A 13508-nucleotide genomic window follows, 5' to 3' on the forward strand; every position below is an offset into this window, starting at 1 on the left:
TAAAAATGAGTGGAGAGAGAGGAAAAAAGCAGTTTATTAAAGAGCGACATATTAAGCGATCAAAAGATCCTGGATATGGAGCACCAGGGCACGTTGGTCGTCCAGTTGGTCCGACGCCAGCCAGATTCTCCACATAGGAGGAATGGGTAGGGGCAGTGTTGTAGGTGTCACCGAAAAAAAGTAACTAAATACGTAACTCGTTACGGCGAAAAAGAAAGGAACACGTTACCGCCATACGTTAGCTACAAAAAAATGTAACGCGTTACCATTACCGGTACCGAATAAAAGTACCGCACGTTACTTTTCCGTTACTTCATGGCCACAAATTTTAATTAGGGCTTCTTCGCTGTAAGAACTAACGATAACAATTTGATAGAGCTCATATTTCCTACAAGAATTCTAGCCGAAACAACGATTTTACCGGAAATCTTGATTTAACGAGACTACTTAGCACAAATGTTCAGAAGGTTAGCAATGTCACAGTGGTCTAAACATGCCTATAGAGCTCCATGTGATGGCTTCTAACTCTGTGGCACACGGAGAAGCCATTTTCTTACTAACATTAAACAAAGAATGACATTTCATCATCAATTCTAACTTCACAAACCAAACATCGCTGAACTCTCGACAAATTTACAGTAATTCTGAAAAATGTGATGTTCAAAAATGCTTGGCATGGTTCCGCTCTTTTAAGTGTTGCATGTGTGTGCGGTTTGGGAAGGGAAGTGTGTGAATGCGTGTTCGTGCACGTGTTTCGTGCTTTATGGGTATCTATTTTTTTTTTTCAGTTGGGATCGTCGTCAAGGCCAGGTGTTTTCTGATGTGCAACAAGGGTCGTCGAGAGCAGCTGTGCATTTTGTTTATTTGCAACATCGCGTTAGGCGCTTTTTTTTCTGAAAAAGAGGCGGAGGGGGGACAATTGAAATAAAAAGTGACTATAGTAACGTGACACATCAAGTTACCGAAAAATGTTAACGTAAGCATATTACCCGTTACAGTTCCGAAATGGTAACGAGTACGTTACTAAGTTACAGAAAAAAGTAACACGTTACCGGTAACGCCGTTACTTGTAACGCGTTCCCGCCAACACTGGGTAGGGGGATGTGGAGATGGAAAGAAGGGAGCTCGGAGGGCTACTAAGCACTGAAAAAGACAGCGCTTCCGATTGGCAAAAGGTGAGGGGCAGTTGGGGCAGGAGGGGTCAGACCGCATGCGAAAGAGGAGCAGGCGAGCTCGGGTGAGAAGGGTGTTGGTGTGAAGCTTGCGGAGAGTAAGAGTCTGGGCGACGCTGAGTTGTGGTTGGGGAGTGTCTGAAAGGAGTCACGGAGGTGTGTGCACTGTCCACAAGCTCGTCTGCGAAGCTCTTATCTGGGCGCCTGCGATCCCCTGATCAAATCCCCCTGGCTGTGAAGAGGTTCTGCGCCGCAAACGCACTAGTAATGAAATGAGTATATGTGATGACGAGATGAAGAAAGGTTAACAGATCTTAACTAGATCACGCTTTTTTCAGTGAACAGTGAAAACAGGTTTAATATCAAATGTTGCGTGTATTATAGATCTGCATGTTACAAGGGTGTACACCGTGCATGTAGCGTTATCTTGTTGCCTGCCTCTGGCCTAGATATCAGGCGCACTGGTTGTTGCCGACTTTCCATTCTCATGCACACTACAGAAAGCGAGGAAGGGGGGGGGGGAGGCGCTATAGCCTGTGGATTTTGTATTCCGACGATATCAGTTTGTATTCCGACGATATCATATACAGTCAGCCATTCTCACCTCTTGAATATGCTAGCAATTGCGTCAATCTTTCGCATAGCTCGTATGAATCAAAGGACGGACTCAGTGAATTAATATTGGAGACCAATTTATTCCCGACCTCGCGAGAAAACTGCGCGGGACAGCCAGGGCGGGGAAATGAGCCTCAGAAGTGAGGCTAATTTCGAGTGGCAGCCGGAAGCCGTATTTACAGCGGTTCTAAAGTGGATCTTCCACCTCGTGTTATAACGTATGTGTATGAAATTATTCACGGCCAACCGATGAACGCTCTTTTCACGACCTATTTGCATTGTTTGCGGGGCTTCACAAAATTTTAATGTCGTGCGGGATGTTCGTACCTCGCATCTGACGCCATGAAGCCTTTTTGCATCCTCAGGCTCGATGTATAATGGACCATGAGAAATGCTGTCTGGCTGTCTGTAGCTGTGAGATCAGTCACATGATTTCTGCCAGGGCTTTTTTCATCGAATATGGCGGGTTCACAGTTCTGGCACTAAGTTTGCGGTAGTCATGGACCGCTCTCGTTATTGCGGTTAAGTGGTTCGAAAGGTCTATTACGAGTGTCGGCGCCGTGTATTGGATCTGACAGTCTCGCAATGAATTATTTGGAATAGACTTTATTAGACTTGCGGTCTGCATATGAGGATCAGAACGAGCATTCCGCAACGGGGTATATATATAGTCTCCGAATTCGAACGAGTACCTTGCGTGCGGACGCAGCTTGAGCTCGTAGTTTCGAAAACTGTGTGGTGGGTAGTAAAACCTTCACGGTTTTTATCATTTTGCGATTTTCTGCACGAGTTCGGGCCCTCTTGCCGAAGACGGCTGTATCGGGACTAACATAGTCACTGCTGCTTTCATCTCGTCGGACTCCAAATTTTGAAATCAGTTGTATTCTCCACAAGTGGCAGCCATGCTAGTGATAGAACCGAAGGCCTCCTCATATAATTATGTAGCCCAGGGAGGAAAGCCCAACCTACAACTTTTGCTACCTTGTTGACGAAACCTCTAGTTGTGCAACTTGCGTGTATTTATCTTACTCTCCACTGAAGAACTTGATGTGCCGTTGTTTTTGCTCGCGACTACAACAGTGTATGCTTGCCTTCATCGAACAGCACAAGGATAAGTGAACGTCAAAGATTTACTTCATTTGTTCATTGAACGCTTCATTATCAAACAGGACAAAGATCTAGCGTCTTCCAAGACGCAGCGATGATTAACGAAACGCACAGTTCCGTCTGCGCCGAGCGTCTAAGCAAATACGCGTCTCTCGGTGTAATCACAGGCGACAACTACGCACCGCACTTCAAGATCAAGTCATGGGTGTCTTGTAGGGAAGGCATGAATCCTCCCATGGTCTATAATACACTACGTTTACACAAAACAGGTCATTTTAAATCGCAGTACGCAACAAGAATCTGTGAACGAAGCCCGCCTTGGAACGTGGCATTTGGAGAGCGGGGCGCTGGCGCACAGCCATCGCCCGGAGCTCGCCCATCTGCCCTAGGGCATGACCGGGGCTGTGGCAGGCGGCCCCAGGAAGGCGTCCAGCAAGCGGCAGCGGCGCAGCAGCCGCTCTTCGAGCAACGCGTCGAGCGGTGCCAGCGAGTGCATCCACAGGGGCAACCACGCCCAGGAACGCAGGAAGGGTGGCAGCCAGTGCGGGTGGTGCCGTTGGGCCGTGTTCAGCGCCACCAGGAGAAAGGCGGCCAGCAGGAGCGGCACGCCCACGGCACTGAACAAGGTGCTGCCTGTGCGCCGGGTGAAGAACGGGGGAAGATGTTTAGAACGGATTCATCAGGTGTCGCAGGAAGCACGGCGGATGGAGGTAGCGAAGGGTTCTCGCAAGTTTTCATAGACAGCCAGGAGATTTCTTAGCCTAAATCTCGGAGCGCAATTGTGTCTGTGCTTAGTCTTATTCGAAATGCAGCCTCCGCAGCTGGCATCAAATCTGCGAAATAGTGCTGAGAAGCTAATGCCACATGCGCAGAGCCACCGTAGCGGAACAATGGGGAGGAGGATGAAAAAAACTTTTTTGTTGCCACCTGGAAAATAAATGCTTCGCAGGAGGGAAAATATACTTCGGTGCCGACTGTCTCGCCTATGCAGTTTCTGCGGAATTCGACGAGGCAAGATTACAAGAGATACAATGCTGTTTTATTTCCATAATGCAGCCAGCTCTGTGAAGAATGTAATCACTGAACAATGTAAACATCAAGGTGAGACGTCGATTACATTATCTGCCACTGAACAATGGAAACGTGAAGGTGAGACGTTAATTACGTTATCTCATCACAGTGAACCGGTGGATCTTGTTCAGCTCGTAAACGTTTTCCGGCGTATTCTTTAGACATAGGTGTCTTTGACACGTCCTTTTTAAATAAAAAAATTTAATATTTACAGACGCCTCAAGAGAAGGTTCGTTGCAGCATAGAGAGACATATGAACAGGTATTACCCGACAATATATTATATTCACACTATCAATCAGGTGATAGAGAAATGCGCTGAACATAGCCGACACCTATTTATAGCCTTCATAGATTACGAGCACGCATTTGAATTAGTCGACACCTCAGCAGTTTTGCACGCGTTTAGGAATCAGGCTGTGGAAGATCCCTGATGTAAAAATACTGGAAGGTATCTGCTCAGCTCCCATAGTCCTCCATAAAATCAGCAATAAAATTCCAATAAGGAAGGGCGTCAGGCAAGGATTCACGATCTCGCCAATGCTATTCAGCGCCTGTTTACAGGAGGTATTTCGAGGCCTGAATAGGGTACAGTTGGGATTAAGAGTTGATGGAGAATACATAAATAATCTGCGATTCGCTGATGCCACTGCCTTGCTATGTTACTCTAGAGATGAACTGCAAATCATGATAAATGACAGACAGGCAGAGCAGAACAATGGGCCTAAAAATTAACATGCAGAAAACCAAAGCAATGTTCAAAAGTCTCGGAAGGAAGGAGCAGTTCACCCGCCGCGGTGGCTCAATGGTTAAGGCGCTCGGCTACTGATCCGGAGTACCCGGGTTCGAACCCAATCGCGGCGGCCGCGTTTCGACGGAGGCGAAATGCAAAGGCACCCGTGTGCTGGGCGATGTGAGTGCACGTTAAAGATCCCCAGGTGGTCGAAACTATTCCGGAGCCCCCCCACTACGGCACCTCTTTCTTCCTTTCTTCTCTTAGTCCCTCCTTTATCCATTCCCCTACGGCGCGGTTCAGGTGTCATTTGCATGTCATTTTCAGGTGTAAATTTTCATTTCCAATTTTCAATTTTCAAGCAGCAGTTTACAATCGGTAGCGAGGTGCTGCAAGTGGTAAAGGAACACGTCTACTAAGGGAAGGTAGTGACCGCAGATTGAATAACGAGAGTCGCTTAACTAGTAGAATAAGATAGGAGTGGAGTGCATTTGACAGGGCCTCTCAGATCATTAGTGACGGTTTACAAATGTTTCTCAAGAAAAAAGTATATAACTGCTGTATCTTACCAGGACCTGCCTACGGGGCAGACAGGTGATAGGCGTAACGTTAAGAGACCAGAAGCGGGCAGAGTGGGTGAGGGAACAAAAGCGGGGTAATGACATCACAGTCGAAAGCACGGAGAAGAAATGGGCTTGGGCTGGGCATGTAATGCGAAGGCAAGAAAAACGCTGGTCCGTAAGGGCAACGGAGTGGATTCCAAGAGAAGGGAAGCGTAGCGGGTGGCGGCAGAAAGTTACGTCGGCGGATGAAATTAAGAAGCATGCGCGGATAGGGCGGCCGCATCTGACACAGGACAGGTTAACTGGAGAGATATGGGAGAGGACTTTTCCCTGCAGTGGGCGTAGTCAAGCTGCTGATGATGACGACGACTAGTAGTTATGACAGACCTAAAATGAGGCATAGTGGGAGTGCCTAGCCGTGAAAGGAAATAAACTACCTTCTATTTTTTTTTGACGAACAGACTACTTGAGCACTGAGCCGGTGCTAAGATGGTGGAACGAGATGGGAAGAGTTAGCACAGCGTGAGAAGCAGCCCGTCCGTCACGAGAAAAAAATAATGGCAGGGTTTTAGAGTAGTTAAACCGAGAAGATGTGCGAAAGCATGTTAGCCTGTATGGCTCATTGTTTTGCTTTGGTGAGTCGTCAGCACGTCTGGCGGCCATTTTAGATTCGGGTTAAGTTCTGATCGAGGTTGAACTGATCTGATCTGTTCGCGCCGCAGATGGAATTTGATGAAGACAACGACGTACAATGAATAGCGCGTGGTTTTGTTGCTGTTTGGATCTGCACCACACCCTGGCCAGTCCGCCGCCGTGGGTATGTATGTGCCATCGTTTTTAAGGCGACAACAATGGCAACACGAGACGCGATCGGTTGCAGCGATAGCATACTGCTCTGCAGGAACAGTGGCCAGAGAAACTTATCTGTTCACGCCGCTGCGGGCTTGAATCCCAGTCGCGGCAATATTAATTATACTTATTTATTCAAGGTGAAGGTCAAGGCTTCAGCGATGAATTGGCTTTTGCGGCTTTGGTCGTGAAGTACAGCTTTCGCTCTAAACACTCGCAGGATAGTCCTCACTGTGAAAAGCGGTATTCAGTGGCAGCTGTTGAGGTATTTTCATTTCGCAATATGACGTAAGGAATTTGAAGGCGACATGCGTGATTGGTTTGGTTTATAGGGGTTTAACGTCCCAAAGCAACTCAGGCTATGAGAGACGCCGCAGTGAAGGGCTCCGGAATTTCGACCACCTGGGGTTCTTTAACGTGCACTGACATCGCACAGTACACGGGCCTCTAGAATTTCGCCTCCATCGAAATTCGACCACCGCGGCCGGGATTAAACCCGCGTCTTTCGGGCCGGCAGCCGAGTGCCATAAACACTCAGCCACCGCAGCGGCACAGCGACATGCGTGAGTACACTTTATAGCGTTCCGCACATGGTCGTTCTATGACTAGCACTGTTCACCAGTCCGCCGATCTAGGCGCGTTGCGCTACCGTCGCTGAGCCTCTCCTCGGGCAGCGCGCTTCGCACCACCCGCAAAAGTCGGAGTGTGCTAGTTAATCCATCCGCTCTTGCCATACCCTCCCTCCTCCTTCTCTTCTTCCACCATGGTTACCACGCTCCGGTTACGCCGACTACATCGTTACTACTACGACGCGAAATCCAGGGAATGAGCCTTGCACAGCTGTCGCTGTAAAATACGATCAAAAGAAATCTCTCGCCAATTCTTCGCCTCATATATAAGCCTGGCCTTCAGCCCTTTTATTCGCAGCGTACAAGGGCTAATGGCGCAGTGCGCTGCGCCTCTAAGGAAGACGTCGCTACTGGGCATCAGGTTCAGAGGGATTTCTGAAGCACTGAGATAGTCACAAGGCTTTGCAAAATATCCCTTGCGATTGATAAGGAGATTAACTGCCGGAACACGGCTGGCGCAGTTCAGGTGTCCATCCTGAGCGAGACGCACTGCGCCATCTCTTTCGTCACACCTTGCTTCTCTCACATTATAGTCCAGCTTGCTGAGTGTTTCAAGCCATATAGCCGCGCTCGCGCGCTTTAAGACGCGCGTTGGCTGCGCCAACAGAGGCGAGTCACTGCAGAGGTCGATTCTTATCCATACATACGCGTGTACACACTTCGGAAAACGCTCCACTCACCGGCGAAGGAGAGCAGCAGCGCCAACAGCGGCAGCGTGACGAACACGGCCAGCAGGTAGGCGACGGCGAACCAGCGATAGTGGGCCGCCGTGGCCGCCAGGAGCTGCGCCAGCGGCACCGGGAACCGCATGAACGGCACCGGGTAGAAGAGCAGCGCGCCGTACACGTTGAAGAAGCTGTGGCACAGGGCCAGCTGGAGCGTGTCGGGCGTCGGGTCGCCGGCAAGCGCCGCCAGCAGGCCCGTGCTGGTGGTGCCAATGTTGGCGCCCACCAGCACGGGGTAGACCCGCTGCATCCCCGCCACGTGGTCGCCGGCCGACGCGGCGAGCAGCGCCAGCGCCGAGCTCAGCGCCGTGCTGCTCTGCATCACGAGCGTGGCCACCAGGCCGAGGCAGAAGCAGGCGTAGCCTTCGAGGAGGCCTTGCGGCATCCGCGACAGCGCCACCTGGAGCCGCACAGCGGGGCTCAGCGTGCGCGCCAGCAGGCTCAGGCAGCCCAGCATGAGCAGCAGCGACAGGAAGAGGAGCACCAGGCCGGACGCCTGGTCCCCCAGCTGCAGCCGCGCCAGCGCGTTCTGGCCTGCGACAATGGCAGTTGCCTTCCTGCAGGTCTTCCATATACCCAACAATTCCGGACAAAGGCATCTTTGAGCGGGAAACTGTTTATGAACGCCATTTTTTTATACAATGTAAGATTTCCCTATTCAATAAATATTTCCGCAGATCACCCGACGGAAGTTATGTATTTTTGTTTATTAACGGTTTTGCTATCGTCAAAAGCGTTCCCCATTGGTTTCTATGGCTGTCTCAACTGTTGTATGCGATAGATAGAAACATTTAAAAGAATGATTTTGCTAAACTTCAGAAGAATGGGTTATCTTCAATATTTCTATAACAGTGTCGTACAATCTTCTAATTTCTGAAAATTTTTGTCCGAAACTGTTGTACATGGTCAGCCTTGGAAGTTCTAATGAATGTACTCTTTAGGTTTTCTGCATGTTCCGCATATATAAATTTATGGTTAGTATACGGTTTGGAAGTCGTGCTTTCAGTATGCTTTATTCCAGATAGAGGCTGGAAATCTGGTCACTTCAAAGGTTCGACACCCAGACAACAGCGAAAACGGACAAAAGACCATTTTGGAAAACGCCTTCATACGCTTTGTGCTGACAAATTATCTTGATGGCAGGGCGGTTTAGGAACAGTAGTACCAGAAAGGGGGCTATTAGCTGAGCAGTGCTACCCGGTACGGTCCGCAAAAAAAGCGCGTCTGTTTCAGAGTTTCTATATATAACTATAAAGAAGTATTGTTGGTTGTGCGGCGAGCCATGCTGAGCGACCTGATTGAGCGCTTTCCATCCTATCCCATATTCTGGACCCGTTACTGCCCAACAGGGACTAAGCATCGGCTAGTGTCAAGAGTTCGAGTAAGCGTCTAAGTACGTGTAGCTATATAGCTTATTTAGCCTGAGCGTACACACTGAAGTCGATTTAATTTTACGGGGCTGTCCTCGGACAACGCTTAACAAGAGGGCTAGCCGCATACGCAGTTCGCAGGTGACACCGCGTGACGTAAATTCTCATTTGCGTCATTTGCCCACCTGACATAGACATCAAGGAGACGTCTCTCCTGTCGCCAACGTTAGATAAGACCAATGCAGCGTACTTACAAGGTCTCACACAGCGACTTCCGTTGAAGGCGCAGCACGTGCGTACGGTGTGTATTACAAAGCCGCTGCCGTCGGAATGCTCGATGGCCATCTTCTGAGGCGGCTTGGCTTCTTCCAGCTGCAATAACAAGGTGTTCTGTCCAGTGTGTACGTGTTTACTACACGGGTGCACCAAATGTAACAGGCACGACCCTGTATGCCACTCGTCCTCCGATGGCACGAACAACACGCACCTGAACGATGAAGCTGGTCAGCGGCCGGGTAAGCGCACGCAGGTGGTTGTACCGGTGCAGACGATGCTTGCGGTCGAGGGCCTCCACTGCCATTCTGGACGACGATTCTAAGAACGCTGCGGGGACAAGCGTTTGCGGGTTGTAACCGAGGTGCCCATTGTAGGTGGAGTGCTTTCTCTGCTAAGCACGAAGGGCTCGTCTCTCACCGAAGGTGACCTCGAAGGGAAGCAGCACGACTAGCGTGAGCCAGTTGAAGAGGCAGTGCGCTGTGGCCACGGCGAAGGCCCTGCGCAGCTCGTCGCGTCGCGTCACTTGAGACAGCGCGGCGACGCTGCTCGTCACAGAGCTGCCCAGGTTGGCACCCATCACGATCGGTATAGCCTGCTTCACGCTCAACACTGCAACGGGGAATCAAGGATGGACATCTGCACAAACTAACCTCTTAATTATACGCACGTGAAGAATATAGTAAGAAAGCACGCGTGGTGGCGGTGAAAAGGATGCACTAGTCGAGCAAAAAATAATAATAAAAAATAATTGGTTTTGGAGAAAAAGAAATGGCGCAGTAGTGTCACATATGTCGGTGGACACCGGAACCGCTCCGTAAGGAAGGAAGGTGGAAGTGAAAAGGGAAAGAGAGAAGGAGGTGCCGTAGTGGAGGTCCCCGGAAAATTTCTGCCACCTGGGGATCTTTAAAATGCCGCCTTAAAACAAAACACGCGTTGTCTAGTGGCGTGCAATATCGTTATCTTCAATGTCAAACAGCTTGCATGCACATCGACAAGCGATCCCAGGGACATGCGCTATAGAAAGAGTGCGAATTTAAAATCGCCACATGCAAAATTCAGCCTAAATTCGCTAAAGGCCTTTTATATCTTGTGCGCGATATGTGCGAGCGACGACAGATGTGTTTTTGTGATGTGATGTCCCTAACTCGCGGTATAGCGAAGACTTTTTGACGCGCTCGGCTTTCATTGTTGCCAGGCAGAGCCCCAGACGTAAACTTTTGCAGTAATCTTCAATGTTGTTCTGATCTGCAACTCGCAGCAGTATAGATTTGAGTTTTCTTTCATCATCATCATCACCATCAGCAGCAGCAGCAACAGCAGCATGACTACACCAACTGCAGGGCAAATGCCTCTTCCATGTCTTTACAATTAACCCTGTCATTTGCCACCGGGGCCCAACCTATGCCTGCAAACTTCTTAATCTCATCCGCCCACCTAACCTTCTGCCGCTCCCTGCTACCATGCGATCTCTTGGAATCCAGTCCGTCACCCTTAAGGAGCAGCGGTTATCTTGCCTTCGCATTTCATGCCCTGCCCAAGCCCATTTCTTCCTCTTGATTTCGACTCGGACGTCAATAACCCGAATTTGTTCCCTTAACACTCCGCCCGCTTCCGATCTCTTAACGTTACACCTACCATTTTTCTTTCCTTGGGTCGCTACGTTGTCCGTTTTCTTCAGCTTCCATGTTTCTGCCCCGTAGAAGAGTACTGGTAAGATAAAGCTGTTGTACACTTTTCTATTGACCATTCAGGTCAACTACTCATTAACTTCCATATGAGAGTCGCCATACTGTTACAAAAATTAAAGCTATTAACCTTTCGCAAGAGCTTCGCAGTCAAAGAATAAATCCTCTCTGGGGCAGCTCTAATAACGATTGCTCTACGCCACTCTGCTAAGGTTCCTAAGTCGGCTGTAAGCGACGAAATGTGACTAAGCTGGGCGCTTGGTCAGCGCGAAATGCCTTTCATATACAAGCTAAAGCTAGGACGAGGGAGCGGCGAGGTCGCTTTTTCGAAGCAAGAATCATGCGAGGCACGCACACTGGGATCCGACCAAGGTGATGGTGATAGATGTGGACGATGACGAACTCTGTACGAGCACGGTGACGAGCAGACCCGTCATTATGCCCACGACGGGGTTGCGGATCACGTCGCTCTTGGGGCCGCGGCTCAGCGACTGCTGTCCGGCGAAGAGCTTGAAGGCCGAGCTCATCAGGTCCAGCGAGACTAGGAACAGGTACCAGCACCCCAGCAGAATGGCCATCTTGGCCGTCGTGGAGGCCATGAACTGCGCCGAGCCTTCTGCGTATGGGTCGGGTGCTACATGCAGGTCATCGCTATTTCAGGCGTCCACATATACCTGCGTTAGCCTGGAGCTCACGATGAAGTTCAGGCAACTGAAAGCTGCAGTATGCACTGCTGATTCTCAGTGATAGGCCAGTAGACAAAAACCACAAGAGCATATAAGGATCGGAGGGCGTGGTGACTGTGTGAGCTCTGCGTCCTTATATCCATCCCTGGAAATGTGTCTGCTGTCTAATGTAAATCTGTTGCAACCTGTCACATAGTTTGTGCATACCCAGCAATTCTGGGCATAAGCATTTTTTAGCGGGAAACCGTTTATGAACGCAATTTTTTCATATAATGTAAGATTTCACTATAAAAACCAATATATCAGCATATCACCCAACGGCAGTCTTGTATATTTTTTAATTCATGTTTTTGCTATCGTCAAAAGCGTTCCCCATTGGTTTTCTATGGCAGTCTTAACTGTTCGATGCGAGCGATGGAAACACTTTAAAAGAAAGATTTTACTACAATTTGAATAGTGGACCTTTGCCTTTAATATTTCCATAACAATATCTTTCACTATCAAAACTTTTTGCCAGAGAAAGCTGGACTTGGAAACCTGTCGTTTTCCCATGGTTTGACGACATGGTTAATACTTTTGCTCGACAGCGAGCTCCTGCAAACACTACATCACGTTGCAAACAGGCGTTAACGCCGGTTCGACATATCATTTAAAGTGAAAAAGGCCAATCTGTATTCCCTTACCCGCATATACATGGTGTCCTAATAATAACATTCACCCAATCCGAGTCCCACCTCTACCCCACACAGTTCCTTCTGTTGTTCAGTTTGCCTGACATAGTTATGTTATAACAGGAGCATCGATGTCCAATCGACAGATCAGTCATTTCTTGATCCTACCCTGTGTATTGTACTTGCATCACCGCTGCCGGGCACGCGTTACGAATTAACACTCACGACAGCAGTTGCATGATTTCATTCACTATGTGTAAGTGTACTATACTAAAATGACTCTATGCTTATGCGGCTTTGTAAAGCGCATGGTCTTCACCTTCTCCTCCATCTGGCTGCCGGTTGCTGACGTCGGGGTCCTCCACCTGCAGCAAGGAGCGCACCGACAGAACACTCGAGAAGGTCGCCTCGCAGCTCTCGCCGCCGCCCCCACCTTCGCCCTTGGCTGAGGAACCAGCGACGGCGGGCATGGCGGCCGCATTCTTCGGCTGGCGCTCTTCCGGGACCACACCGGGCGTCAGAGGACGCTGGAAAAAGCTGGGTATGGTCAAGCGCGGTGGCCGCGGCAGCGCACCGGGCGCTGAGTGGGGCTGCCTGCGGTCGCCGAGCGTCGTGCTCATCTTTCCGACAGCCCGGGCAACTGGCTGCGCCAAAGAGGTCGAAGGAACTGTGGCAGTAGCCGAAGAATCCAAAGACCTCCTGGTCGCCTTGCTGGACTCCCGGTACGAGGGGCTCCGGAAGGTTGTTTCTTCTTGTACCGGCTGTGGTACGACTGCAGCTCTCTGCGTGCTGCGTGTGTTCGCAGTGACGCTAAGTGCGTCCCCCGTGGCCCTTGCCTCGTCCGAAGGGCGAACGTCCCGCCCGGTGCCTCCCGAGGGCGTGGGGAAGAGTGCTCTGCTCGCCGCTGCAGCAGCCGACTCAGCAGCACGGCGTCGTGCCGGATCTTCCAGGGCCGGTTGGCTTCCGCTGTCTCGCGTTCGGCGGCCCCGTGGCGCGGCGGTGGTCTCTGGACACGGCTGCGCACTCGCAGACGGCCTGCTCATAGAGTTCGAAGGCGGGCATCCGGACGTCACCAGGAAGTTGCCCGCGGTTTCGGAGCATGCCTCGTCTGCAAGAACGAATTAAGGTTTCTGTGAAGTTTAATTTCTGGGATATACAAATGTCCAGCTAAGCGGTGATGACAACTAATGAGTATAATTTCAGGAATAATTGATTACAACATTGGATGCCACGCTTGCGCAGGGCAGATGCTGTTGTACGCACAGTTGTGTCAGCTGTGATGAAAGATTTACGGCAGGATGGCAGCCACTTTCTTTAGACTGATCAGTGAAAACACTGAGTACTCTTTTAAGCATAG

The 13508-nt window shown here is 50.0% G+C and overlaps 1 protein-coding gene across 1 annotated transcript; it reads right to left on the bottom strand.

Moving 5' to 3' along the window:
- Positions 1–3184: 3184 nt before the first annotated feature.
- LOC144094856 (sodium-dependent phosphate transport protein 2C-like) lies at positions 3185–13247 on the bottom strand. Its single transcript, XM_077628737.1, has 7 exons — positions 12471–13247; positions 11150–11410; positions 9527–9718; positions 9321–9436; positions 9088–9205; positions 7419–7997; positions 3185–3527 (listed from the first exon to the last, which is right to left on the bottom strand). The coding sequence occupies exons 1-7, from the start codon at positions 13192–13194 to the stop codon at positions 3280–3282; spliced, it is 2238 nt and encodes a 745-aa protein (XP_077484863.1). The 5' UTR covers positions 13195–13247; the 3' UTR covers positions 3185–3279.
- Between the last annotated feature and the right edge of the window lie 261 nt (positions 13248–13508).

The sequence above is a fragment of the Amblyomma americanum genome, chromosome 6 (assembly GCF_052857255.1).
Source record: "Amblyomma americanum isolate KBUSLIRL-KWMA chromosome 6, ASM5285725v1, whole genome shotgun sequence".
NCBI lineage: Eukaryota > Metazoa > Arthropoda > Arachnida > Ixodida > Ixodidae > Amblyomma > Amblyomma americanum.